This window comes from Taudactylus pleione, unplaced genomic scaffold (assembly GCF_031769625.1).
Source record: "Taudactylus pleione unplaced genomic scaffold, aTauple2 ptg000455l, whole genome shotgun sequence".
In the NCBI taxonomy this organism is placed as follows: domain Eukaryota; kingdom Metazoa; phylum Chordata; class Amphibia; order Anura; family Myobatrachidae; genus Taudactylus; species Taudactylus pleione.
This window is the reverse complement of record NW_028284857.1, coordinates 1,315,142-1,342,055: the sequence shown is the minus strand read 5'-3', so window position 1 is coordinate 1,342,055 and position 26,914 is coordinate 1,315,142. Positions and strand designations below refer to the sequence as shown.

The window sequence follows — 26,914 nt, the reverse complement described above, 5'->3', positions numbered from 1 at the left end:
GGCAGTAGCAGTGTGAGGGGCAGGCCCTATATAAGGAGGGCGGGGGGGCAGGTAAGGGCAGTAGCAGTGTGAGGGGCAGGCCCTATATAAGGAGGGCGGGGGGGCAGGTAAGGGCAGTAGCAGTGTGAGGGGCAGGCCCTATATAAGGAGGGCGGGGGGGCAGGTAAGGGCAGTAGCAGTGTGAGGGGCAGGCCCTATATAAGGAGGGCGGGGGGGCAGGTAAGGGCAGTAGCAGTGTGAGGGGCAGGCCCTATATAAGGAGGGCGGGGGGGCAGGTAAGGGCAGTAGCAGTGTGAGGGGCAGGCCCTATATAAGGAGGGCGGGGGGGCAGGTAAGGGCAGTAGCAGTGTGAGGGGCAGGCCCTATATAAGGAGGGCGGGGGGGCAGGTAAGGGCAGTAGCAGTGTGAGGGGCAGGCCCTATATAAGGAGGGCGGGGGGGCAGGTAAGGGCAGTAGCAGTGTGAGGGGCAGGCCCTATATAAGGAGGGCGGGGGGGCAGGTAAGGGCAGTAGCAGTGTGAGGGGCAGGCCCTATATAAGGAGGGCGGGGGGGCAGGTAAGGGCAGTAGCAGTGTGAGGGGCAGGCCCTATATAAGGAGGGCGGGGGGCAGGTAAGGGCAGTAGCAGTGTGAGGGGCAGGCCCTATATAAGGAAGGAGCAGTAAGTCAGTTCAGGCCCCGCCCAGTGAGTGTGTTTCCGGGTCTTTAGCAAGGACGTGTTAGGCGAGTGTGACAGGTAATAACGGAACGGGTGTCAGAGCCGGAGGCTTGTTAGTAAGTACGAAACCGCAGATACAGGAAAAGGGCATCATGTGCTGCTCTACCACTGCCTGGCATAGCTCCGTGCCACCCCTCCCCAGTACCAACACCTGCCGCCGCCCTCCCCCTATTCCATGTACTATACAACTGCATGGCTCACTGTGCCCCCCTATCTACCACCTCTCTATTCCCTATTACTAACTGCCCCAGACCCCCCCCCCTTGTGTTCCCAGTACTAACTGCACCCGACACCCCCCCCCCCTTGTGTTCCCAGTGCTAACTGCCCCCGACACTCACGCCCCCCCCCCTCCCTGTGTTCCCAGTGCTAACTGCACCTGACCCCCCCCCTTTCTGTGTTCCCAGTACTAGAACTACCTGACATGGCTCTATGTGCCTGCCCTATTCCCCATACTAACTTCCGCCTCCCCTCCTCTATTCCCCATACTAACTTCCGCCTCCCCTCCTCTATTCCCCATACTAACTTCCGCCTCCCCTCCTCTATTCCCCATACTAACTTCCGCCTCCCCTCCTCTATTCCCCATACTAACTTCCGCCTCCCCTCCTCTATTCCCCATACTAACTTCCGCCTCCCCTCCTCTATTCCCCAAACTAACTTCCGCCTCCCCTCCTCTATTCCCCATACTAACTTCCGCCTCCCCTCCTCTATTCCCCAAACTAACTTCCGCCTCCCCTCCTCTATTCCCCATACTAACTTCCGCCTCCCCTCCTCTATTCCCCATACTAACTTCCGCCTCCCCTCCTCTATTCCCCAAACTAACTTCCGCCTCCCCTCCTCTATTCCCCAAACTAACTTCCGCCTCCCCTCCTCTATTCCCCAAACTAACTTCCGCCTCCCCTCCTCTATTCCCCAAACTAACTTCCGCCTCCCCTCCTCTATTCCCCAAACTAACTTCCGCCTCCCCTCCTCTATTCCCCAAACTAACTTCCGCCTCCCCTCCTCTATTCCCCATACTAACTTCCGCCTCCCCTCCTCTATTCCCCAAACTAACTTCCGCCTCCCCTCCTCTATTCCCCAAACTAACTTCCGCCTCCCCTCCTCTATTCCCCAAACTAACTTCCGCCTCCCCTCCTCTATTCCCCAAACTAACTTCCGCCTCCCCTCCTCTATTCCCCAAACTAACTTCCGCCTCCCCTCCTCTATTCCCCATACTAACCCCCGTCCCACCTCCTCTATTCCCCATACTAACCCCCGTCCCACCTCCTCTATTCCCCATACTAACCCCCGTCCCACCTCCTCTATTCCCCATACTAACCCCCGTCCCACCTCCTCTATTCCCCATACTAACCCCCGTCCCACCTCCTCTATTCCCCATACTAACCCCCGTCCCACCTCCTCTATTCCCCATACTAACCCCCGTCCCACCTCCTCTATTCCCCATACTAACCCCCGTCCCACCTCCTCTATTCCCCATACTAACCCCCGTCCCACCTCCTCTATTCCCCATACTAACCCCCGTCCCACCTCCTCTATTCCCCATACCCCCGTCCCACCTCCTCTATTCCCCATACCCCCGTCCCACCTCCTCTATTCCCCATACCCCCGTCCCACCTCCTCTATTCCCCATACCCCCGTCTCACCTCCTCTATTCCCCATACCCCCGTCTCACCTCCTCTATTCCCCATACCCCCGTCCCACCTCCTCTATTCCCCATACCCCCGTCCCAGCTCCTCTATTCCCCATACCCCCGTCCCAGCTCCTCTATTCCCGATACCCCCGTCCCAGCTCCTCTATTCCCGATACTAACCCCCGTCCCAGCTCCTCTATTCCCGATACTAACCCCCGTCCCACCTCCTCTGTGCCCGATACTAACCCCCGTCCCACCTCCTCTGTGCCCGATACTAACCCCCGTCCCACCTCCTCTGTGCCCGATACTAACCCCCGTCCCACCTCCTCTGTGCCCGATACTAACCCCCGTCCCACCTCCTCTGTGCCCGATACTAACCCCCGTCCCACCTCCTCTGTGCCCGATACTAACCCCCGTCCCACCTCCTCTGTGCCCGATACTAACCCCCGTCCCACCTCCTCTGTGCCCGATACTAACCCCCGTCCCACCTCCTCTGTGCCCGATACTAACCCCCGTCCCACCTCCTCTGTGCCCGATACTAACCCCCGTCCCACCTCCTCTGTGCCCGATACTAACCCCCGTCCCACCTCCTCTGTGCCCGATACTAACCCCCGTCCCACCTCCTCTGTGCCCGATACTAACCCCCGTCCCACCTCCTCTGTGCCCGATACTAACCCCCGTCCCACCTCCTCTGTGCCCGATACTAACCCCCGTCCCACCTCCTCTGTGCCCGATACTAACCCCCGTCCCACCTCCTCTGTGCCCGATACTAACCCCCGTCCCACCTCCTCTGTGCCCGATACTAACCCCCGTCCCACCTCCTCTGTGCCCGATACTAACCCCCGTCCCACCTCCTCTGTGCCCGATACTAACCCCCGTCCCACCTCCTCTGTGCCCGATACTAACCCCCGTCCCACCTCCTCTGTGCCCGATACTAACCCCCGTCCCACCTCCTCTGTGCCCGATACTAACCCCCGTCCCACCTCCTCTGTGCCCGATACTAACCCCCGTCCCACCTCCTCTGTGCCCGATACTAACTCCCATCCTCTTTCTAGTCGCAGTAATGGCTGCCGCCCTGTCTGTGGTGGCGGGAGGGGTGCGAATGGGATGCGTTTTGCCGCTGCCACGGTGTTCAAACGCAGCTAACGGCACCGCATCTTGTAGGCTGATTTCGCACAATTTTGTACATGGCCCTATGGGGCTGCCAACTGTCTTGAGCGAATTCAGGCTGCCGTCAAGTGCGACCGTTGTCGCGTTGACTTGCACCTGCGGCTGCATCGCGTATAATTGGATTGACCCCTAGGTTGGTTAAATTGTTAGCTCCTAAGGTTTGTTGGCTGTTATGTCACCAGTGGGCCTGTAGTGGTGTTGATGATCCCGGAGGCCTTGTCAGCTGCCTCTGGCTCGCTCCTGGTCACTGTATAACCAGACTGTGCTCAGTTGTGTAACTCTGATCAGCCACTTTGGACGGTATGACTGGCACCGCCACTGGCTCTCCCCGTCTCGCGCTTGCTGACTCTCCCAAACACTCTTGAGTTTGAGAAATGTAAAAGCTGGAGTCTTGCAGAATAGCTGATAGTGTTATAGCTGTGTGTACAGTGTTCAGGCAATTACAGGGGAGTTTTGACTTTAAAAGGAATTGCAGCTTTGAGTCTAGCAGTTAGCTCTCTGGAATAGTGCCTGCAAATCCTGTGCTACTACATGTGGGCCTCTGCCGTACTGTCTCTAATGCTCTGACTGTCTCACCCTGATGCTGTGTGTCTGTCTCCAGCAAGACGTCTCTCTCAGAACATGGCACACCTGGCTCAAGATCTCGGCACGGCATTCTTCCAGAAGCAGCAGCTGACCGCTTCCATGGCAGACACTTTCCTGGAACATCTGTGCTTGCTGGACATAGACTCGGAGCCCATCACTGCCCGGAACACCAGCATCATCTGTACTATAGGTAAAGTGTCGCTGTTCATGTAGCGTCACACTCCCTGAGCGCACTCTGGGGCCGCTAAATGTGTACAGTGAGCCAGCGAGAACGGTCACCTTAATAACAGACACTGCCTTCTAGGTGAGGGTTCTCCGTAGGGGCCCCCCAATCTGTGTCCTTCTAGTCAAAGCCCTGAATCTGTTGGGTGTTTTATAATCTCCCAGGCTGACATCTGTCTAATGCCACCCATGGGCTGTAGAGGGACCTAATGCTGGTCGCGGTCTCACTTTTCTCCGCTCCCCTGTGGGGGTTTGGAGTCCTGGGCAGAAGAGAGACCTAGTACTGGTCTCACCACTCTCTCGGTCCCGTGTGGGTATGGGCTCCTGGGCAGTAAAGGGACCTGGTTGTGGCCTCACCGCTCTCTCAGGTCCCCTGTGGAGTTTTGGGCTCCTGGGCAGTAGAGGGACTAACCGCGCTATCGGTCCGATGTGGGTTTGGGCTCCGGGCAGTAGAGGGACCTAGTACCGGCCTCACTCTTCTCTCAAGTCCCCTGTGGGGGTTTGGGCTGTAGAGGGACCTAATGTTGGCCTCACCGCTCTGTCCCATGTGGATATGGGCTCCTGGGCAGTAGAGGGACCTTGTATCGGCCTTACCTTGTTCTCAGGGCCCGTGTGAGTTTGGGCTCCTGGACAGTATAGGGACCTAATGTTGGCCTCACCTCTCTCAGGTCCGGCCTCCCGGTCAGTGGAAATGCTGAAGGAAATGATAAAAGCTGGAATGAATGTCGCCCGATTGAACTTTTCCCATGGGACCCATGAGGTGAGCCGGTGGGGGCCTACGTCAGAGATGACATCTGATGCATGTTATGAGATTTGCCCTAACATCCTACCTTTCCCCAGTACCACGCCGGCTCCATTAAGAACGTGCGAGAGGCCACTGAAAGCTTTGCTGTCAACCCCATGTTCTACCGACCAGTGGCCATTGCCTTGGACACAAAGGGGCCAGAGATTCGCACTGGGGTCATCAAGACGGTGAGTGTGAGAGCAGATGGTTTATTTAAAGGGTTTAATGTTACATGTAGCAGAGATTATGCTCTGGTTAGATCTGTTCTTATCACAGAAAGGACTACCAATACGAAGTACATTATGTCCATGCACAATATACAGACCAGGAAACATTGTACCAATCTGTGGCTTCAATTGCAGTCAATTCTTCTAATTACCCTCTGTAGCCCAACAGTCTTCATATCGCCCGCTCGGGTATCTACTGACTGATCAGTATACATGGGGTCACACCTCTACACCCCATATAAACCATACATTGTGTGTTCTATGGCATCTGAGCTGCCCCACCATGCTGGCTGTAGTCTTCCACCAGATCTAGGATTACAGCTCTGTCCTGGAAACATGGCTCCAGTACTAACACTGCGTGTGGTTTATCTCAGGGGGAGAATGCTGAGGTGGAGCTGGTAAAAGGTTCAGTCATTAAAGTGGTAACAGATGACTTGCTCTCAGACAAGTGTGATGAGAAGACCCTGTGGGTGGACTACAAGAACATCTGTAAAGTGGTCAAGGTCGGGGGCCGGATATTTGTGGATGATGGGCTTATCTCCCTGCTGGTCAGAGAAATTGGTGAGTCACGGGGGTTGGAGAAGGCATTTTGCGGTGGTGTGATTATGGGTGAGTTGCTGGGTCAGAGGAAGGGGGGTGTGAATAGGAGATCATAGGTGAGTCTGTTGCTGCAGCAGGAGGTTACGCTGAATAAAATGCCTCTGACTGGCAGCAATAACACTGTTGGCACCTGGTTATGGGCACAGCATTTTATTCTGGCTCTTGTAAAGCCCAGATCTGAGTTATGTTCTGAAGGGCTTGGTGGGTGAGCCTGTCTTTCTCTCCTGCAAGGTCCGGATTACTGTCTGGCAGAGGTGGAGAATGGGGGTAACCTGTGCAGCAGAAAGGGAGTGAACCTGCCAGGAGCTGAAGTGGATCTCCCAGCATTATCTGAAAGGGATCGCTTGGATCTAAAGTTCGGGATTGAGCAAGGCGTAGACATGGTGTTTGCCTCCTTCATTCGCAAAGCGCAGGACGTTGCAGCCATCCGCCAAGAGCTGGGGGAGAAAGGGTGCAAAATCCGTATCATCAGTAAGATCGAGAACCATGAGGGGGTGGAAAGGTGACTGTTCTCCGGTGTGTTCTAGGCATTTAGACTCTGCTCTTCTGTACTTAGTACCTGCTTCTGAGCTCTTGTTTTCTGTCTTCTCGCTGAAGGTTTGATGAGATACTGGAGGCCAGCGATGGTATAATGGTGGCCCGTGGAGATCTTGGTATTGAGATCCCAGCAGAAAAGGTGTTTCTTGCCCAGAAGATGATGATTGGACGATGCAATCGGGCAGGGAAACCAGTCATCTGTGCTACGCAGGTGAGACTACTGTAGGCTTAGAGGGGTGATCTTCCCGCCCCTTGCGCAGTAAGGTGGTACCAGCTGCTTGTCCTTCTCTCATGGTGTGTATACTGAGCCCTACGCTCCCACCTTACAGATGCTGGAGAGCATGATCAAGAAGCCTCGTCCCACCCGCGCAGAGAGTAGCGACGTGGCCAACGCGGTTCTGGACGGTGCCGACTGTATCATGTTATCTGGAGAAACCGCCAAGGGCCTGTATCCTGTGGAGTCTGTTCACATGCAACACGCGGTAAGTTATGTCCAGCACCTGTTATATTCCGGGGTACCTGTCTGTCCAGTGTGAGGTGACTGGTAGCGTGTTCCTGAGCACATTACATGTTGCTGCTAGCATGCTGGCGTTCTATGTTAGAGAAACGCCAGAAGTCTCTCTGCACAGATGTCTGTTGTCCCCACGTCAGCTGTTGGGGTGACAGGTGCCGGATCCATTCACCAGCATCGGGGGGGTAGGTGGCCCTTCTGCTGTCCTGTGTGTGTCGTGTTCTGTGTCTCACGTAATACTCACACAGCGCCTCCTGAATGATGATGATAAAGCTTCTCTGGGTCCGAGCGCTACGGTCACTTCATAAAGTTGCTCATTTTAAATGTCTAATGTTTGTGAAATATAATTACAATATAGTGATGCCGTTGTTTATTCCCCCCTGGGAAGAAGTAAATGTTAGTACATACTGTGTGTTCCTGCTCTGTGCTAGGAATGTATGGCAGGCAGGCTTTAGGCATAACCCTGATGCAGATGTCGTCTTTGTCTAGATTGCTCGCGAGGCTGAAGCCGCCATCTATAATCAGCAGTTGTTTGAAGAGCTGCGCAGACTGACCCCTCTGACTCAAGACCCAACAGAGGTGACCGCCATCGGTGCGGTGGAGGCATCGTTTAAGTGCTGCGCTGGAGCAATCATTGTTCTCACTACTTCCGGCAGGTAAGGTGTCTCCTTGCTCCATCTGCAGGATGCTTTACCGCTGCTCTGTCCCTAGTGCCGGGGGAGGAACGCTCCATCTGCAGGATGCTTTACCGCTGCTCTGTCCCTAGTGCCGGGAGAGGAACGCTCCATCTGCAGGATGCTTTACCGCTGCTCTGTTCCTGTTCTTTGCATGGAGGGATGCGCTACCATTGTTCTGTCCATTTTTTTTTTTTTTTTTTTTTTACTGTTTGATCGCCTGTTATCCACTCTACACTCTCCTAATTGTTCATTCCCTTCCTAGGTCTGCTCAACTTCTGTCTCGGTACCGTCCTCGTGCTCCCATAATTGCTGTCACACGGAACGAGCAGGTAGCACGGCAGGCTCACCTGAACCGCGGCGTGTTTCCAGTCTTATACCGGGAGCCACAGCAGGATGCCTGGGCTGATGACGTTGACCGAAGAGTGCAGTTTGGTGTTGAAATTGGTGAGACTGGCCCAACCTTAGTAGATAATCAGTACTGAGTGCATGTAATATAGAGAGGTGTGGCTGGGGCCCTGCCAAGAGTTTTAGGTGGAGAAGGGTCTTCATTATGGTCTGTCTGGGAGGAGCTGGATCTTCTCTAATCTCCTCCTTCCCGGTGTATGGGAGGATTCCGCCAGCTATGTCTGTAGGGCAGCAGTTGTCTCGTCACTCCTCCTTCCCCGGTGTATAGCAGGATTCCGCCAGCTATGTCTGTAGGGCAGGAGTTGGCTTGTCACTCCTCCTTCCCCGGTGTATGGGAGGATTCCGCCAGCTATGTCTGTAGGGCAGCAGTTGTCTCGTCACTCCTCCTTCCCCGGTGTATAGCAGGATTCCGCCAGCTATGTCTGTAGGGCAGGAGTTGGCTTGTCACTCCTCCTTCCCCGGTGTATGGGAGGATTCCGCCAGCTATGTCTGTAGGGCAGGAGTTGGCTTGTCACTCCTCCTTCCCCGGTGTATGGGAGGATTCCGCCAGCTATGTCTGTAGGGCAGCAGTTGTCTCGTCACTCCTCCTTCCCCGGTGTATGGGAGGATTCCGCCAGCTATGTCTGTAGGGCAGCAGTTGTCTCGTCACTCCTCCTTCCCCGGTGTATGGGAGGATTCCGCCAGGTATGTCTGTAGGGCAGGAGTTGGCTCGTCACTCCTCCTTCCCGGTGTATGGGAGGATTCTGCCAGGTATGTCTGTAGGGCAGGAGTTGGCTCGTCACTCCTCCTTCCCCGATGTATAGCAGGATTCCGCCAGCTATGTCTGTAGGGCAGCAGTTGTCTCGTCACTCCTCCTTCCCCGGTGTATGGGAGGATTGCGCCAGGTATGTCTGTAGGGCAGCAGTTGTCTCGTCACTCCTCCTTCCCCGGTGTATGGGAGGATTGCGCCAGGTATGTCTGTAGGGCAGGAGTTGGCTCGTCACTCCTCCTTCCGGGTTTATGGGAGGATTCCGCCAGGTATGTTTGTAGGGGAGGAGTTGGGATTTTCCTGGGCCTCCTTCAGAAGACGATGGAGTAGATCAGACCTGGTTTCTGTAGAGGACTGTAAGATTATATACAAACCCCCCCCCCCCCCCCCCCCCCCCCCCCCCCGTGCCACATTAATCTGCTCACTGTCTTGCAGGGAAGGTTCGAGGATTTCTGCACAAGGACGACATAGTCATTATCCTGACTGGATGGAGACCAGGGTCTGGTTATACCAATATCATGCAGGTGGTGAAAGTTTAGTAGAGGAATGGCCATGATGTGACAATCCCCCAGCTGGCACTGCCCATGTACAATCTGAGGGAAACCTCTCAATAAACATTCCAACAATGTTCTCGTGTGTCTCGTTCTGTTCTGGGTCAGGCCTCCCTATTCCTCCTCATCAGCTTAGCAGCGGCTGGATGATTAATCAGATGGAGGATTAATGGCCAATAACTTATATTATGGAGGGGACAGTGAGCTGCTACCTGATTGGCTTAAATCTCTGCACCATATGCCCTGGAGAGGCAGGGAGGGGGACTGCCTTATTCGGAGCAGGGTGACCCTGTGTAATCTTTTTAGAGCAGGCTGCAGCTAGAGACAGCTGTGACTATGGCACTCAGCAGCAGGGATTATGGGTAATCTGCCACAGCTGTCTGCATTAATATCTCCATATAACGGTACATGGGCACGCTGGTAATATACCCTCGTACAGGTGTGAGATGGTGACCTGTGAGCAACTGTGCCCCCTTGGTGCTAACTGCTTATGCCAATACATAGGCAACCGCCTGCCCCATTATGCCCTGTGGTTATGTAAGATGGTAAATAAGTGGCCTTGCCTCTGGTGACTGCATGTTACAGGATGGGGATATTTAGTAGATTATGATATAAGATATGGGGGGGGGGGGGGGAGACTGACTTATCCTGAGTGTGTATATCAGCAGCTCCCAATGCTCTCCTGTAACACAACCAGCCAGTAACAGCTGGACGTACATTGTGTTACTGATCAGGTCCTGATATAAGAAAGTGGTAGGATGTAAAATCCGGTCAGTAGTTTCTACTTGTAAAATACAGAACAGCCATCTGTAAGAAATGGCGACTGTCTGAGGGCACTTGGGGATGGGGGTGTAATGGTTTGTATTCGGACCTTTGTCTTCTAGCTTCTTTGTAAAGCTGTGGTAGGAATATACAGATATATCACTAAGGACAGAGGAGCATGGCCAGCGGCCACCCCCTAGTGTACCCATGTCATTCTAGCTTTCGTGACGTCCGGCTCCTGTGGGAATCTGCGGTCATTGTGGGGTGATAAGAAAGTTGGAAGTGTCCAAGTATTTTATACTTTTATTTACAGAACATGTTTCACACAAAACTTTTCTATGTACAGTACAAAATAAACTGATTCTCAGCTTCCATACATCCGTAGAACACACCACCTCCTGCCCCAAAATGAGATGCCTCCGTCCTAATACCACCTCCCTCCAAGGAACAATATGCCTCCACCTCGATTTCTGTCTGTAGCACATCCTTACCTCACACTCGCTAATAGGAGGTTTCCCCTTTCTCAGACTCCATGAACAGTAATCTGTGCAGCGTCCCCAGCCGTGTCACAGTAACCGGATGTCTCCTACATCTCTACTCAACGCCGAATTCAGCCAACTAGCATTTGGATTATACCTGTTCCAGTAATAAGATGTCTCTTAATTACAATAATACATTATTATTCTTTAGGCTTCATAAGGTCTTCTACACCAGACACTGTTACACTAAGCATTTACTATAGCTACGAGCGCTGACTGAAGAGTAATGAGACTGTCTCTGTCTCATAGGTAGATGTGGTAGCGCTATGCTGGTTATCGTGACCAAACAAAGACAACAGCAGTCCCACCGCAGGGTCAGACACATGGATGTACGAGCTGCACAATAACCAGCATAGCGTTACCACCTCTACCTATGGGACAGAACACTGGCAGCCTCATTACCTTTCATTCAGCCCTCGTAGATAGCTGGCATTCTCGCAATCATTATCCCCAGATCCCATTCTTGCCCACATTTATAAAGTGCTAGTGAATGGCTAAGGCAGAGGTTCCCAAATGCTGCCATTACAGTCCAGGTTTTAAGGCTATCCATGCTTGATCCCAGGTGACTTAATTAGTACATCAGTTAATTTGATTTAACCACTTGTGCTCTACCATGGATATCGCTAACACCTGACCTGCTGGGGAGCCTTGAGCACTGTGTTTGGGTACCTCTGATCTGGACTTAAGCATAGATATCCTTAAAACCTGGACTGTAATAGCGGAGTTTGGGAATCTCTGGGCTAAGGGGATGGTATGTGCAGGATACAAGTAAATTATGAGGTGTTATTGAGCGTAAGAATTGATGTTTTCAATGATTTATGCAAATGTAAACTGATTTCTGTCAAATACATTATAGTTACTAGACATGACCAACATAGTTTTCTCACAACCTTTACCAATGAAAGGATCCAAAACCGTGCGTGAAGAATGGCGCCCTCTGCGTGTAACGGATCTGTGATGGCAGGATGAGGCCTTGGAGATGGTCATGTCCGCAGCTTTTCCTGTGATGGCAGGGAGCTTCCCCCCCCCCGAGTCTGGTCTGATTTCGGTGGTTGGGCTATGTACTGACAGAGGACACAGCGGTCTTGCTGTTCTTACGTGATTGAGCTCCGCTATTTCCTTTGTAGGGTTCAGCTGCCTATTTAAGTGAATAAGGCGCACAACATGGCAGAGAAAGGATCATCTCTACGTCTGTCACAGCCAGTAGAACCTCTGCTTTGACGTAAGGTGTAACGTTACATGGTGAGCATAGGGCGGACGGGAGCACTATATATTTACGGCTTCTCCTGTTGACTTGTGGCTCCAGAGAGGGAGGTATCTGCAAGAATAAGAATGCACAGCATTGTAAGTATGTTCTGTGCCTGCCTACACCAAAGTCAGCCATCAGTTATGTCCTGGTAACATGTTCCTTCATACAGGAGAGCGGGGTGATTACTCCTAGGGGTATGTGCAAAAGGGTGACAGGGTGAAGACTAAGGAGAAATAAAGGGAAAGGAGGAGACGAGCCAGGTAGTGTAACCTGTGGTGTGGAGACGAGCACAGGAATTACAGTGGGCCTCCAGTTATTAACGTATGGAGCACTACTATGGGGTAAGGACACTACGGGGATCTCGGTTTTGTGCTAAAGGACATTTGGGGACTAAAATTTGGATGACTTCTGTTTGTTCTGTTAATTCTTCATCAAGTTTAATAGAATAGGCATAAGAAGGCTGGAGGGAGAGGGTGGGGAATAGGCATGAGAAGGCTGGAGGGAGAGAGGTTGGGGAATAGGCATGAGAAGGCTGGAGGGAGAGAGGTTGGGGAATAGGTATGAGAAGGCTGGAGGGAGAGAGGTTGGGGAATAGGCATGAGAAGGCTGGAGGGAGAGGTTGGGAATTAGGATGAGAAGGCTGGAGGGAGAGGTTGGGGAATTAGCATGAGAAGGCTGGAGGGAGAGGTTGGGGAATTAGCATGAGAAGGCTGGAGGGAGAGGTTGGGGAATAAGCATGAGAAGGCTGGAGGGAGAGAGGTTGCGGAATAAGCATGAGAAGGCTGGAGGGAGAGAGGTTGCGGAATAAGCATGAGAAGGCTGGAGGGAGAGAGGTTGCGGAATAAGCATGAGAAGGCTGGAGGGAGAGGTTGGGGAATAGCCATGAGAAGTCTGGAGGGAGAGAGGTTGGGGAATAGCCATGAGAAGGCTGGAGGGAGAGAGGTTGGGGAATAGGCATGAAAAGGCTGGAGGGAGAGGTTGGGGAATAGCCATGAGAAGGCTGGAGGGAGAGGTTGGGGAATAGGCATTAGTAGGCTGGAGGGAGGCATGAGAAGGCTGTAGGGAGAGGTTGGGGAATAGGCATGAGAAAGAGGGTGGGGAATAGGCATGAGAAGGCTGGAGGAAGAGGTTGGGTAATAGCATTAGAAGGCTGGAGGGAGAGGTTGGGGAATAGGTATGAGAAGGCTGGAGGAAGAGGTTGGGTAATAGCATTAGAAGGCTGGAGGGAGAGGTTGGGGAATAGGTATGAGAAGGCTGGAGGGAGAGGTTGGGGAATAGGCATGAGAAGGCTGGAGGGAGAGGTTGGGTAATAGCATTAGAAGGCTGGAGGGAGAGGTTGGGGAATAGGTATGAGAAGGCTGGAGGAAGAGGTTGGGTAATAGCATTAGAAGGCTGGAGGGAGAGAGGGTGGGGAATAGGCTTGAGAAGGCTGGAGGGAGAGGTTTGGGAATAGGCATGAGAAGGCTGGAGGGAGAGGTAGGGGAATAGGCATGAGAAGGCTGGAGGGAGAGGGTAGGCAATAGGCATGAGAAGGCTGGAGGGAGAGGTTGGGGAATAGGCATGAGAAGGCTGGAAGGAGAGGTTTGGGAATAGGCATGAGAAGACTGGAGGGAGAGGTAGGGGAATAGGCATGAGAAGGCTGGAGGGAGAGGGTAGGCAATAGGCATGAGAAGGCTGGAGGGAGAGGTTGGGGAATAGGCATGAGAAGGCTGGAGGGAGAGGTTTGGGAATAGGCATGAGGAGGCTGGAGGGAGAGGTTGGGGAATAGGCATGATAAAGAGGGTGGGGAATAGGCATGAGAAGGCTGGAGGGAGAGGTTGGGTAATAGCATTAGAAGGCTGGAGGGAGAGGTTGGGGAATAGGTATGAGAAAGCTGGAGGGAGAGAGGGTGGGGAATAGGTATGAGAAGGCTGGAGGGAGAGGGTGGGGAATAGGCATGAGAAGGCTAGAGGGAGAGGGTGGGGAATAGGCATGAGAAGGCTAGAGGGAGAGGGTGGGGAATAGGCATGAGAAGGCTGGAGGGAGAGGTTGGGGAATAGGTATGAGAAGGTTGGGGAATAGGCATGAGAAGGCTGGAGGGAGAGGGTGGGGAATAGGCATGAGAAGGCTAGAGGGAGAGGGTGGGGAATAGGCATGAGAAGGCTGGAGGGAGAGGTTGGGGAATAGGTATGAGAAGGTTGGGGAATAGGCATGAGAAGGCTGGAGGGAGAGGGTGGGGAATAGACATGAGACGGCTGGAGGGTGAGGTTGGGGAATAGGCATGAGAAGGCTGGAGGGAGAGGTTGGGGAATCGGCATGTGAAGGCTAAAGGGAGAGTTTGGGGAATAGGCATGAGAAAGCTGGAGGGAGAGGTTGGGGAATAGGTATGAGAAGGCTGGAGAGGTTGGGGAATAGGCATGAGAAGGCTGGAGGGAGAGGGTGGGGAATAGGCATGAGAAGGCTAGTGGGAGAGGGTGGGGAATAGACATGAGACGGCTGGAGGGTGAGGTTGGGGAATAGGCATGAGAAGGCTGGAGGGAGAGGTTGGGGAATCGGCATGTGAAGGCTAAAGGGAGAGTTTGGGGAATAGGCATGAGAAAGCTGGAGGGAGAGGTTGGGGAATAGGTATGAGAAGGCTGGAGAGGTTGGGGAATAGGCATGAGAAGGCTGGAGGGAGAGGGTGGGGAATAGGCATGAGAAGGCTAGTGGGAGAGGGTGGGGAATAGGCATGAGAAGGCTGGAGGGAGAGGTTGGGGAATCGGCATGAGAAAGCTGGAGGGAGAGGTTGGGGAATAGGCATGAGAAGGCTGGAGGGAGAGGGTGGGGAATAGGCATGAGAAGGCTGGAGGGAGAGGGTGGGGAATAGGCATGAGAAGGCTGGAGGGAGAGGGTGGGGAATAGGCATGAGAAGGCTAGTGGGAGAGGGTGGGGAATAGGCATGAGAAGGCTAGAGGGAGAGGGTGGGGAATAGGCATGAGAAGGCTGGAGGGAGAGGGTGAAGAATAGGCATGAGAAAGAGGGTGGGGAATAGACATGAGACGGCTGGAGGGTGAGGTTGGGAATTAGCATGAGAAGACTGGAGGGAGAGGTTGGGGAATTAGCATGAGAAGGCTGGAGGGAGAGGTTAGGGAATTAGCATGAGAAGGCTGGAGGGAGAGAGGTTGCGGAATAAGCATGAGAAGGCTGGAGGGAGAGAGGTTGCGGAATAAGCATGAGAAGGCTGGAGGGAGAGAGGTTGGGGAATAGGCATGAAAAGGCTGGAGGGAGAGGTTGGGGAATAGCCATGAGAAGTCTGGAGGGAGAGGTTGGGGAATAGCCATGAGAAGGCTGGAGGGAGAGAGGTTGGGGAATAGGCATGAAAAGGCTGGAGGGAGAGGTTGGGGAATAGCCATGAGAAGGCTGGAGGGAGAGGTCGGGGAATAGGCATGAGTAGGCTGGAGGGAGGCATGAGAAGGCTGTAGGGAGAGGTTGGGGAATAGGCATGAGAAAGAGGGTGGGGAATAGGCATGAGAAGGCTGGAGGAAGAGGTTGGGTAATAGCATTAGAAGGCTGGAGGGAGAGGTTGGGGAATAGGTATGAGAAGGCTGGAGGGAGAGGGTGGGGAATCGGCATGTGAAGGCTAAAGGGAGAGATTGGGGAATAGGCATGAGAAGGCTGGAGGGAGAGGTTGGGGAATAGGTATGAGAAGGCTGGAGAGGTTGGGGAATAGGCATGAGAAGGCTAGAGGGAGAGGGTGGGGAATAGGCATGAGAAGGCTAGAGGGAGAGGGTGGGGAATAGGCATGAGAAGGCTAGAGGGAGAGGGTGAAGAATAGGCATGAGAAAGAGGGTGGGGAATAGGCATGAGACGGCTGGATGGAGAGGTTGGGGAATAGGCATGAGAAGGCTTGAGGGAGAGGTTGGGGAATCGGCATGTGAAGGCTAAAGGGAGAGGTTGGGGAATAGGCATGAGAAGGCTGGAGGGAGAGGTTGGGGAATAGGCATGAGAAGGCTGGAGGGAGAGGTTGGGGAATAGGCATGAGAAGGCTGGAGGGAGAGGTAGGGGAATAGGCATGAGAAGGCTGGAGGGAGAGGTTGGGGAATAGGTATGAGAAGGCTGGAGAGGTTGGGGAATAGGCATGAGGAGGCTGGATGGAGAGGTTGGGGAATAGGCCTGAGGAGGCTGGAGGGAGAGAGGGTGGGGAATAGGCCTGAGAAGGCTGGAGGGAGAGGTTTAGGAATAGGCATGAGAAGGCTGGAGGGAGAGGTTGGGGAATAGGCATGAGAAGGCTGGAGGGAGAGGGTAGGGAATAGGCATAAGAAGGCTGGAGGGAGAGGTTTGGGAATAGGCATGAGGAGGCTGGAGGGAGAGGATGGGGAATAGGCATGATAAAGAGGGTGGGGAATAGGCATGAGAAGGCTGGAGGGAGAGGTTGGGTAATAGCATTAGAAGGCTGGAGGGAGAGGTTGGGGAATAGGTATGAGAAAGCTGGAGGGAGAGAGGGTGGGGAATAGGTATGAGAAGGCTGGAGGGAGAGGGTGGGGAATAGGCATGAAAAGGCTGGAGGGAGAGGGTGGGGAATAGGCATGAGAAGGCTAGAGGGAGAGGGTGGGGAATAGGCATGAGAAGGCTAGAGGGAGAGGGTGGGGAATAGGCATGAGAAGGCTAGAGGGAGAGGGTGGGGAATAGGTATGAGAAGGCTGGAGGGAGAGGGTGAAGAATAGGCATGAGAAAGAGGGTGGGGAATAGACATGAGACGGCTGGAGGGTGAGGTTGGGGAATAGGCATGAGAAGGCTGGAGGGAGAGGTTGGGGAATCGGCATGTGAAGGCTAAAGGGAGAGGTTGGGGAATAGGCATGAGAAGGCTGGAGGGAGAGGTTGGGGAATAGGTATGAGAAGGCTGGAGAGGTTGGGGAATAGGCATGAGAAGGCTGGAGGGAGAGGGTGGGGAATAGGCATGAGAAGGCTGGAGGGAGAGGGTGGGGAATCGGCATGTGAAGGCTAAAGGGAGAGATTGGGGAATAGGCATGAGAAGGCTGGAGGGAGAGGTTGGGGAATAGGTATGAGAAGGCTGGAGAGGTTGGGGAATAGGCATGAGAAGGCTGGAGGGAGAGGGTGGGGAATAGGCATGAGAAGGCTAGAGGGAGAGGGTGGGGAATAGGCATGAGAAGGCTAGAGGGAGAGGGTGAAGAATAGGCATGAGAAAGAGGGTGGGGAATAGGCATGAGACGGCTGGATGGTGAGGTTGGGGAATAGGCATGAAAAGGCTGGAGGGAGAGGTTGGGGAATAGCCATGAGAAGTCTGGAGGGAGAGGTTGGGGAATAGCCATGAGAAGGCTGGAGGGAGAGAGGTTGGGGAATAGGCATGAAAAGGCTGGAGGGAGAGGTTGGGGAATAGCCATGAGAAGGCTGGAGGGAGAGGTTGGGGAATAGGCATGAGAAGGCTGGAGGGAGAGGTAGGGGAATAGGCATGAGAAGGCTGGAGGGAGAGGGTGGGGAATAGGCCTGAGAAGGCTGGAGGGAGAGGGTGGGGAATAGGCATGAGAAGGCTAGTGGGAGAGGGTGGGGAATAGGCATGAGAAGGCTAGAGGGAGAGGGTGGGGAATAGGCATGAGAAGGCTGGAGGGAGAGGGTGAAGAATAGGCATGAGAAAGAGGGTGGGGAATAGACATGAGACGGCTGGAGGGTGAGGTTGGGAATTAGCATGAGAAGGCTGGAGGGAGAGGTTGGGGAATTAGCATGAGAAGGCTGGAGGGAGAGGTTGGGGAATTAGCATGAGAAGGCTGGAGGGAGAGAGGTTGCGGAATAAGCATGAGAAGGCTGGAGGGAGAGAGGTTGCGGAATAAGCATGAGAAGGCTGGAGGGAGAGAGGTTGGGGAATAGGCATGAAAAGGCTGGAGGGAGAGGTTGGGGAATAGCCATGAGAAGTCTGGAGGGAGAGGTTGGGGAATAGCCATGAGAAGGCTGGAGGGAGAGAGGTTGGGGAATAGGCATGAAAAGGCTGGAGGGAGAGGTTGGGGAATAGCCATGAGAAGGCTGGAGGGAGAGGTTGGGGAATAGGCATGAGTAGGCTGGAGGGAGGCATGAGAAGGCTGTAGGGAGAGGTTGGGGAATAGGCATGAGAAAGAGGGTGGGGAATAGGCATGAGAAGGCTGGAGGAAGAGGTTGGGTAATAGCATTAGAAGGCTGGAGGGAGAGGTTGGGGAATAGGTATGAGAAGGCTGGAGGAAGAGGTTGGGTAATAGCATTAGAAGGCTGGAGGGTGAGGTTGGGGAATAGGCATGAGAAGGCTGGAGGGAGAGGGTGGGGAATCGGCATGTGAAGGCTAAAGGGAGAGATTGGGGAATAGGCATGAGAAGGCTGGAGGGAGAGGTTGGGGAATAGGTATGAGAAGGCTGGAGAGGTTGGGGAATAGGCATGAGAAGGCTGGAGGGAGAGGGTGGGGAATAGGCATGAGAAGGCTAGAGGGAGAGGGTGGGGAATAGGCATGAGAAGGCTAGAGGGAGAGGGTGAAGAATAGGCATGAGAAAGAGGGTGGGGAATAGGCATGAGACGGCTGGATGGTGAGGTTGGGGAATAGGCATGAGAAGGCTGGAGGGAGAGGTTGGGGAATAGGCATGAGAAGGCTGGAGGGAGAGGTTGGGGAATAGGTATGAGAAGGCTGGAGAGGTTGGGGAATAGGCATGAGAAGGCTGGAGGGAGAGGGTGGGGAATAGGCATGAGAAGGCTAGAGGGAGAGGGTGGGGAATAGGCATGAGAAGGCTAGAGGGAGAGGGTGAAGAATAGGCATGAGAAAGAGGGTGGGGAATAGGCATGAGACGGCTGGATGGTGAGGTTGGGGAATAGGCATGAGAAGGCTGGAGGGAGAGGTTGGGGAATAGGCATGAGAAGGCTGGAGGGAGAGGTTGGGGAATAGGTATGAGAAGGCTGGAGAGGTTGGGGAATAGGCATGAGGAGGCTGGATGGAGAGGTTGGGGAATAGGCCTGAGGAGGCTGGAGGGAGAGAGGGTGGGGAATAGGCCTGAGAAGGCTGGAGGGAGAGGTTTAGGAATAGGCATGAGAAGGCTGGAGGGAGAGGTTGGGGAATAGGCATGAGAAGGCTGGAGGGAGAGGGTAGGGAATAGGCATAAGAAGGCTGGAGGGAGAGGTTTGGGAATAGGCATGAGGAGGCTGGAGGGAGAGGTTGGGGAATAGGCATGATAAAGAGGGTGGGGAATAGGCATGAGAAGGCTGGAGGGAGAGGTTGGGTAATAGCATTAGAAGGCTGGAGGGAGAGGTTGGGGAATAGGTATGAGAAAGCTGGAGGGAGAGAGGGTGGGGAATAGGTATGAGAAGGCTGGAGGGAGAGGGTGGGGAATAGGCATGAAAAGGCTGGAGGGAGAGGGTGGGGAATAGGCATGAGAAGGCTGGAGGGAGAGGGTGGGGAATAGGCATGAGAAGGCTAGAGGGAGAGGGTGGGGAATAGGCATGAGAAGGCTAGAGGGAGAGGGTGGGGAATAGGCATGAGAAGGCTAGAGGGAGAGGGTGGGGAATAGGCATGAGAAGGCTGGAGGGAGAGGGTGAAGAATAGGCATGAGAAAGAGGGTGGGGAATAGACATGAGACGGCTGGAGGGTGAGGTTGGGGAATAGGCATGAGAAGGCTGGAGGGAGAGGTTGGGGAATCGGCATGTGAAGGCTAAAGGGAGAGTTTGGGGAATAGGCATGAGAAGGCTGGAGGGAGAGGTTGGGGAATAGGTATGAGAAGGCTGGAGAGGTTGGGGAATAGGCATGAGAAGGCTGGAGGGAGAGGGTGGGGAATAGGCATGAGAAGGCTAGAGGGAGAGGGTGGGGAATAGGCATGAGAAGGCTAGAGGGAGAGGGTGAAGAATAGGCATGAGAAAGAGGGTGGGGAATAGGCATGAGACGGCTGGAGGGTGAGGTTGGGGAATAGGCATGAGAAGGCTGGAGGGAGAGGTTGGGGAATCGGCATGTGAAGGCTAAAGGGAGAGGTTGGGGAATAGGCATGAGAAAGCTGGAGGGAGAGGTTGGGGAATAGGCATGAGAAGGCTGGAGGGAGAGGTTGGGGAATAGGCATGAGAAGGCTGGAGGGAGAGGTTGGGGAATAGGTATGAGAAGGCTGGAGAGGTTGGGGAATAGGCATGAGGAGGCTGGATGGAGAGGTTGGGGAATAGGCATGAGGAGGCTGGAAGGAAAGAGGTCTGATGGTGAAGGAGTGCTCTGGCTGCGCAGAAGAACTGGCTACTGAGGACAACTAGCTGCGGAGAACTGGCTGCAGAGAACTGGTTGTGAAAGACAACTAGCCTACGGAGAACTGGCTGTGGAGGAGCGGCCTGGCTGCGGAGGAGAGGCCTGGCTGTGGAGGAGAGGTCGGGCTGTGGAGAACTAGCTGCAGAGAACTAGCTGCGGAGAACTGGCTGCGGAGAACTTGCTACAGAGGAGAACTAACTGCGGAGGAACAATCTGGCTGCGGAGGAGTAATAGCTGCGGAGGAGCGGTCTGGCTGTGGAGGAGTAATAGCTGCGGAGGAGAGGTCTGGCTACGGAGAACTAACTGCAGAGAACTGGCTGCGGAGAACTTGCTACAGAGGAGAACTAACTGCGGAGGAACAGTCTGGCTGCGGAGGAGTAATAGCTGCGGAGGAGAGGTCTGGCTGCGGAGGAGCGGTCTGGCTGAGGAGGAGTAATAGCTACGGAGGAGCGGTCTGGCTGTGGAGGAGTAATAGCTGCGGAGGAGAGGTCTGGCTACGGCGAACTAACTGCAGAGAACTGGCTGCGGAGAACTTGCTACAGAGGAGAACTGCGGAGGAACAGTCTGGCTTCGGAGGAGTAATAGCTGCGGAGGAGAGGTGTGGCTGCGGAGGAGCGGTCTGGCTGCGGAGAAGTGGCCTGGCTGTGGAGAAGTAATAGCTGCGAAGGAGAGGTCTGGCTACGGAGAACTAACTGCAGAGAACTGGCTGCGGAGGAGGGGTCAGGTTGCGGAGAAGTAAAAGCTGCAGAGGAGAGGTCTGGCTGCGGAGGTGAGGTTTGGCTGCGGAGAACTGGCTGCGGAGGAGAGGTCTGGCTGTGGAGAAATAGCTGCAGAGAAGAACTAGCTGCAGAGGAGCAGTCTGGCTGCAGAGGAGCGGTCTGGCTGCGGAGAACTAGCTGCGGAGGAGTAGTCTGGCTGCGGAGAACTAGCTGTGGAGGAGAAGTCTGGCTGCGGAGAACTAGCTGTGGAGGAGCAGCCTGGCGGCAGAGAAGCGGTCTGGCTGCGGAGAACTAGCTGCGAAGGAGCAGTCTGGCTGCGGAGAACTAGCTGTGGAGGAGCAGCCTGGCGGCAGAGGAGAGGTCTGGCTGCGGAGAACTACTGTAGCTGCGGAGAACTAGCTGCGGAGGTGAGGTCTTGCTACACAAGAGAACTGGCTGTGGAGAACTAGTTGCGGAGGCGCACACTGCATGATCCAGTGACCTCCCCCCGCCCCAATATGTCATTCACCGGCACCATTGAACTTGCCGGCATAGGCAGCTGAGTCACAGAAGACGGAATGACCCTGATGTCGGACAGCAGGGGCACGCATAGTGGGTACTCACTAGACGATGTGCCGGTATGTCGGCCTGATCCGCGGGATCGGACGACATCGTTTAGTGTGTTCCCAGCATTAGAGATCTTAATATGTAGTATAAAATGGAGTACGGTGGAGAAGAAATCTAGGTATGGCATTACAATATGTGGTGGCGCACTAGTGTGGAGTCGGGCATTACAAGATTGGCCAGAAAAGCTGATCTTATGGGGTAGAAGACTCTGCATAGAGAACGATGCTACATAAGGGATAGGATCGCTGTGTTAAATAAAAGGGACACGGTAGAAAGATCAAACAGAACACAGGTTCTCAAACTCTGTCCTCAGGACCCCAAACAGTGCATGTTTTCCAGGTCTCCTCACAGAATCACAAGTGAAATAATTATCTCCACATGTAGATCTTTTAAAATGTGTCAGTGAGTAATTATTACACCTGTGCACCTGCGGGGTGACCTGGGAAATGTGTCAGTGAGTAATGATTACACCTGTGCACCTGCTGGGTGACCTGGGAAATGTGTTAGTGAGTAATGATTACACCTGTGCACCTGCTGGGTGACCTGGGAAATGTGTTAGTGAGTAATGAATACACCTGTGCACCTGCTGGGTGACCTGGGACATGTGCCAGTGAGTAATGACTACACCTGTGCACCTGCTGGGTGACCTGGGATATGTGTCAGTGAGTAATGATTACACCTGTGCACCTGCTGGGTGATCTGGGAAATGTGTCAGTGAGTAATGACTACACCTGTGCACCTGCTGGGTGTCCTGGAAATGTGTCAGTGAGTAATGACTACACCTGTGCACCTGCTGGGTGACCTGGGATATGTGTCAGTGAGTAATGATTACACCTGTGCACCTGCTGGGTGACCTGGGATGTGTCAGTGAGTAATGAATACACCTGTGCACCTGCTGGGTGACCTGGAAATGTGTCAGTGAGTAATGACTACACCTGTGCACCTGCTGGGTGACCTGGGAAATGTGTCAGTGAGTAATGATTACACCTGTGCACCTGCTGGGTGACCTGGGATATGTGTCAGTGAGTAATGATTACACCTGTGCACCTGCTGGGTGACCTGGGATATGTGTCAGTGAGTAATGAATACACCTGTGCACCTGCTGGGTGACCTGGAAATGTGTCAGTGAGTAATGACTACACCTGTGCACCTGCTGGGTGACCTGGGATATGTGTCAGTGAGTAATGACTACACCTGTGCTCCTGCTGGGTGACCTGGAAATGTGTCAGTGAGTAATGACTACACCTGTGCACCTGCTGGGTGACCTGGGAAATGTGTCAGTGAGTAATGATTACACCTGTGCACCTGCCGGGTGACCTGGGAAATGTGTCAGTGAGTAATGATTACACCTGTGCACCTGCTGGGTGACCTGGGAAATGTGTCAGTGAGTAATGATTACACCTGTACACCTGCTGGGTGACCTGGGAAATGTGTCAGTGAGTAATGACTACACCTACTGGGTGACCTGGGAAATGTGTCAGTGAGTAATGATTATTTGCACAAGCCAGATGAGAGCAGTCTACGATGTGAGGGCACATTGGGATGGTGCTAAATAGTCTACACTTAGTAGAATGGATGTATAATAGATATATATTGCCATGGAGAAGAGGGGAGAATGTCAGCAGTGCCCAACCACATTGGCTGCTGGTTCAGTGTAACCTATATTAGTGGTGCCTCCAAGTCCTTGCGCCCTAGGTTGCAGCCTAATCAGCTTAATGCTTTACCAGACATTGCTCATACATGATCCATTCTGCTGACCTCCTCCGTGCCTGAGACCCGGGGCTTTGCTCCGTCTTTGTCCAGGCTCCTCTGCTTTTCTTCTGAGGGCCTGATTCGGAGGTGGACTGAAATGCAGCCACTGCTGCGAGGGTATGCTAATGCTGCAGCCGGTTGGGCTGTCTATAGAGACGTCTACCGGCTGCGGCTGTAATCCGTAGTGGTGCGCAGAAAGGCGCACCATAGAGCGGACATAGGCCGCACCATCGGACTTCTGAGCAACCCTATAGGCGCTCAGAATGTCCATTGGAATAAGAGGAGCACGTCCCGGCGCCACCCAGGAACACCTAGATCTCCATGTAGTTCCAATCTGCGTCCGCCGGTAGTGACCACTGTAACACATTCGCTGTGTGTCTTGCATGAGGACCCGGTGTTTTACTTGCGTCCGGGTCTGAATCAGGCACTGGCTCCTAGCCGACAGCTTGCGACTAGCTCTCCCTCTCCCACCACCACTTTGCTGCCATTTCAGCATGGCAAACGGAGCTGATTGATGTCCTTCTCAGGCGCGAGATAGGGAAGGAGGTCAGCAAGATGTACTGACATGGCCAACACACAGTTTCCCAATTGTGAAATAATTGCACCTGCTGTAGCCATTACAGCCAGTGCGTGAAAATGGTGCATAGAAGATCAAGTGCATCAGACTGGTCAGTAGCTGTCTCTAGCGTGCGTGCAGCCTGGCTCAATACCGTGGGCAGAAGGACCAAACGGGGAATGTGCCAACCTGGTGTGTAAGGAGTGAGTGATTGGAGTGCCTGCATTAATCCATAGCATGTCCTCTTCTACAGCAGGCGGCCATGCTAGGAAGGGTGGCTGGGGTTTTCTCTATCTAAACAGGCAGATAGCGGAAGTAATGTTCAAAGTGCCAACTGTCTGCATTAGTAGTACTACAAGTTGGAGGTGGATGGCAAACTCCAGAGTCATATGATCGGGGCAGATGGGGAACCCTAGAACTGGAGATGCCAGGAGACACACAGGAGAATCAGGGATTGAAGCAAGATGCAGGGACGTAGGGATCCTAGGCCTAAATGTAACATACAGTGGTGGTATGTGTTGGAGATTCTACATTTACTCCATCTTGTTTGTTCTCCTGGCCATGGGCATCCATCTTGGCACACACCTCAGCCTCTCAGAGACACATTTGTACTGCAATAGAACTGATAGGACTACGCTTTCCTTAATTAATTGGACATATAAACAAGAGGGAAACCCAGAACACACCTCACAGGTAGGGTCTGTAAGCCACTTTCTCCTTGACAGTGGTCCTCAGTTGTGGGGCTGCCTGCAACCAGCTCTTAGCAGAACTAAGGGGAATCCGCTTCTCTTCATACAGTAGTAGTTTAATCCCTCCACCAGAAGACAGTCAAAAGAATTATATGTAAATTGCTTTATCCCTTGATTATAAAGCTACGAATGGTGCGTAAGGCATAATTACACTCAAGCTTCTCTGATGTCGTCTTGTCCTTCAACAAGGGTGGGTGTTGCTGACTCGGGGATACATGTGCATGAGCCAGGGCCAGGGTATGTAAGATGCTGGTAGGTTACCGGACCCGCCTTAGTCACATGTTGAGCTTTGGCTTGGCTCAGGGAATGTTTAGATATAATGTTGGACCTGACCATTGTGGTGTTGTCCATCTGGGATTCGGCTATGCGTTCATTCCGTGTTTGGTCCCTGCATGAATTCAAATCTGGTTGGGTTCTCTTTTGGGCGAGGCAGCAATGTATTCTGCCGCTCTTCACATATTTGGTGAGAGCTTCGGTTTGCTAATGTCCACCTCAGGACTGAAAGCTACTGATCCCTTGCGCGACGGTGCCAGCTGTCGAGGTGCAGAAACAGGAGACTGTGGAGTAGCTGAGCCACTAACTGAAGATCCGGACAAGACGAGAGACCCTGAAGGCACCTGCTGTGCATGAGAAGAGAAGGGCAGAGATGGTTTAACCATCAGTGCAGATACAGAAGGAGAGGATTTCTGAGTAACAGCCCTCGGGGAGTCTGCAGCATGGGGAGATACTGCACTGTCCTGCTGTTGGGCTGCTTTGTTGGGTAGTGAAGGCTGAGATGCTGAGAGGAGACGCACATCCTGTGACAGTCTCCCAATCGGAAGTCCTTGTATGCTTCGGTGTTTGACAAGATACTGGGGGGAGCTTGCTGCTTGCTGCATGAGAAGAGAGAGATGAGAGCCAGTAGCTCTGGACAGGCTATAGTGCAAAGTCCTCCCTGAAAGTTGCCCCAAGACTACTTGAGAGCTGGTAGGTCCTGTTGATTGCTGCAAGACGGAGGTTGATGCAGAGGTTCCCCGAGATCGGGATAGTTGCACTTGTGAAGTCATAAGTGATTTTGCCAGGGCAGGATGGTCCACTCGCTGCATTTGGCAAAGCTGTGAAAATGGTACAGCAACTCCTGGCTTCTGGACGCCACGTGGAGAAGTGGGAGTGATGCCTACTGGTGTCTGCAAGTGAGACTGGGCACCAGATGGAGAGCTGACAGAAGGCAGCCGGGACACTCCAACATTGGGCTGGGACCTTCTTGCTTGGCGGCTGGCATATGCAGTCTCCGGTAAGGAGGACGGTGGCAGGAATACATGTGCCTGAAGGTTTTGCTGGTGGGTGAGTGCAATGGCCACATTTGTGGTGGCTGCAGCAGTTTGTAGGGGAGCATGAACCAAGGGTTCCCAGATGAGCGTCTTGTTGTGGCCAGGATCCCTCATTGTACCCAGGGCTTGAAGATCCTGGATGTTGTGCGCCATGTCTTGGTCGTGCTTCACGATCTGCTGAATAATCTCATTGTTCACCGAACCACTGCTGTTTTCTGCGCGCTTACGCAGAAGGATGGAGTTCTTCTTACCTGAGGAGGAGACAGACACAAGGAAAAGAATGTGATGCCAGGGGATGACCGAGGAGACCGCTGATACAAAGCTCACAAGCGTGATACAGAGGAGGACAGGGAACAAGGTGGCAGGCGGAGTAGAATGATATAGAAATGTGGGGGGGGGGGGGGGTGTTACAGGAAACGTGCACCCAAGACAGGAAATGAACATAGAGAAGAATTATGCTACAGAGGCGGTAACAGAGCCCTGACAGGTGTATGGCGGTATCATGCAGAGATCGAGGCAACAAAGACGGTTGATGCAGAAAATGGGACTAGGGTCGTCTAGGAAATTTGGGGAATACAAGTGGTGGCTGATATAAAAAAGAGAAGCATATGACAGGTGAGTCATATAACAGGTAGGGGGACGGGTGATGTAGAAAATGTAGGGATAGAGGAGATGTAGCGGCTGCTGATGTCGCACGCAGTGGGGCAATGTTTTTCTACTGCACATGCGTCCCGATTGGGTCAGTACTGCGACCCTATGTACTAACAGACACACGTCATCTGAAATGTATGAGAATTGTATTGGGCGTTTATGGGTGTGGAAAGGGGGGGGGTAGCTTATGGGTGTGTCACTGAAAGAGGGTGCGTAGAAAGTAGCTTAATCGCTCACACTCAGACGGAGAATCTGCAGCAAGCATGGGGCTGGCGGGGGTTTCCATGGTGTGACCAATGGCTGCCTCTAAAGATGCACCAGGCCGTATTTAGGTGGGACAGCGTCCGACTCATAATCCTCCCCATAGAATATGGCTGATACAGGAGATGGCTGGTCAGGGAGAGGTGGGTGATCCAGTAATTGCAGGAGGTTTGTTATGGGAGGTGATGTACAGA

General features: G+C 53.4%; 2 protein-coding genes across 3 annotated transcripts in view; one reads left to right on the top strand and one right to left on the bottom strand.

Moving 5' to 3' along the window:
- Positions 1 to 640: 640 nt before the first annotated feature.
- On the top strand, positions 641 to 9,437 carry PKLR (pyruvate kinase L/R). 2 transcript variants are annotated; one of them, XM_088448489.1, is made up of 11 exons: positions 641 to 734; positions 4,115 to 4,288; positions 4,989 to 5,080; positions 5,161 to 5,292; positions 5,706 to 5,892; positions 6,163 to 6,433; positions 6,529 to 6,679; positions 6,798 to 6,950; positions 7,469 to 7,635; positions 7,919 to 8,100; positions 9,245 to 9,437. In XM_088448489.1, exons 2-11 carry the CDS (start codon positions 4,135 to 4,137, stop codon positions 9,346 to 9,348), a joined length of 1,593 nt encoding a protein of 530 aa, XP_088304615.1. In that variant the 5' UTR covers positions 641 to 734; positions 4,115 to 4,134; the 3' UTR covers positions 9,349 to 9,437. The 2 variants fall into 2 exon arrangements, with proteins under 2 accessions (XP_088304615.1, XP_088304616.1); XM_088448490.1 differs by having other exon boundaries at positions 671 to 772.
- A 973-nt stretch (positions 9,438 to 10,410) lies between these two features.
- The window catches only part of HCN3 (hyperpolarization activated cyclic nucleotide gated potassium channel 3), an 82,204-nt gene continuing 65,700 nt past the window's right edge, over positions 10,411 to 26,914 (bottom strand). The window contains exons 8-9 of the mRNA XM_088448488.1: positions 24,436 to 26,059; positions 10,411 to 11,979 (exon numbers count right to left, since the gene is read on the bottom strand). Of these exons, the coding sequence (XP_088304614.1) occupies positions 24,951 to 26,059 (1,109 nt within the window). The 3' untranslated portion in view covers positions 10,411 to 11,979; positions 24,436 to 24,950. The remainder of the gene's footprint in view (positions 11,980 to 24,435; positions 26,060 to 26,914) is intronic.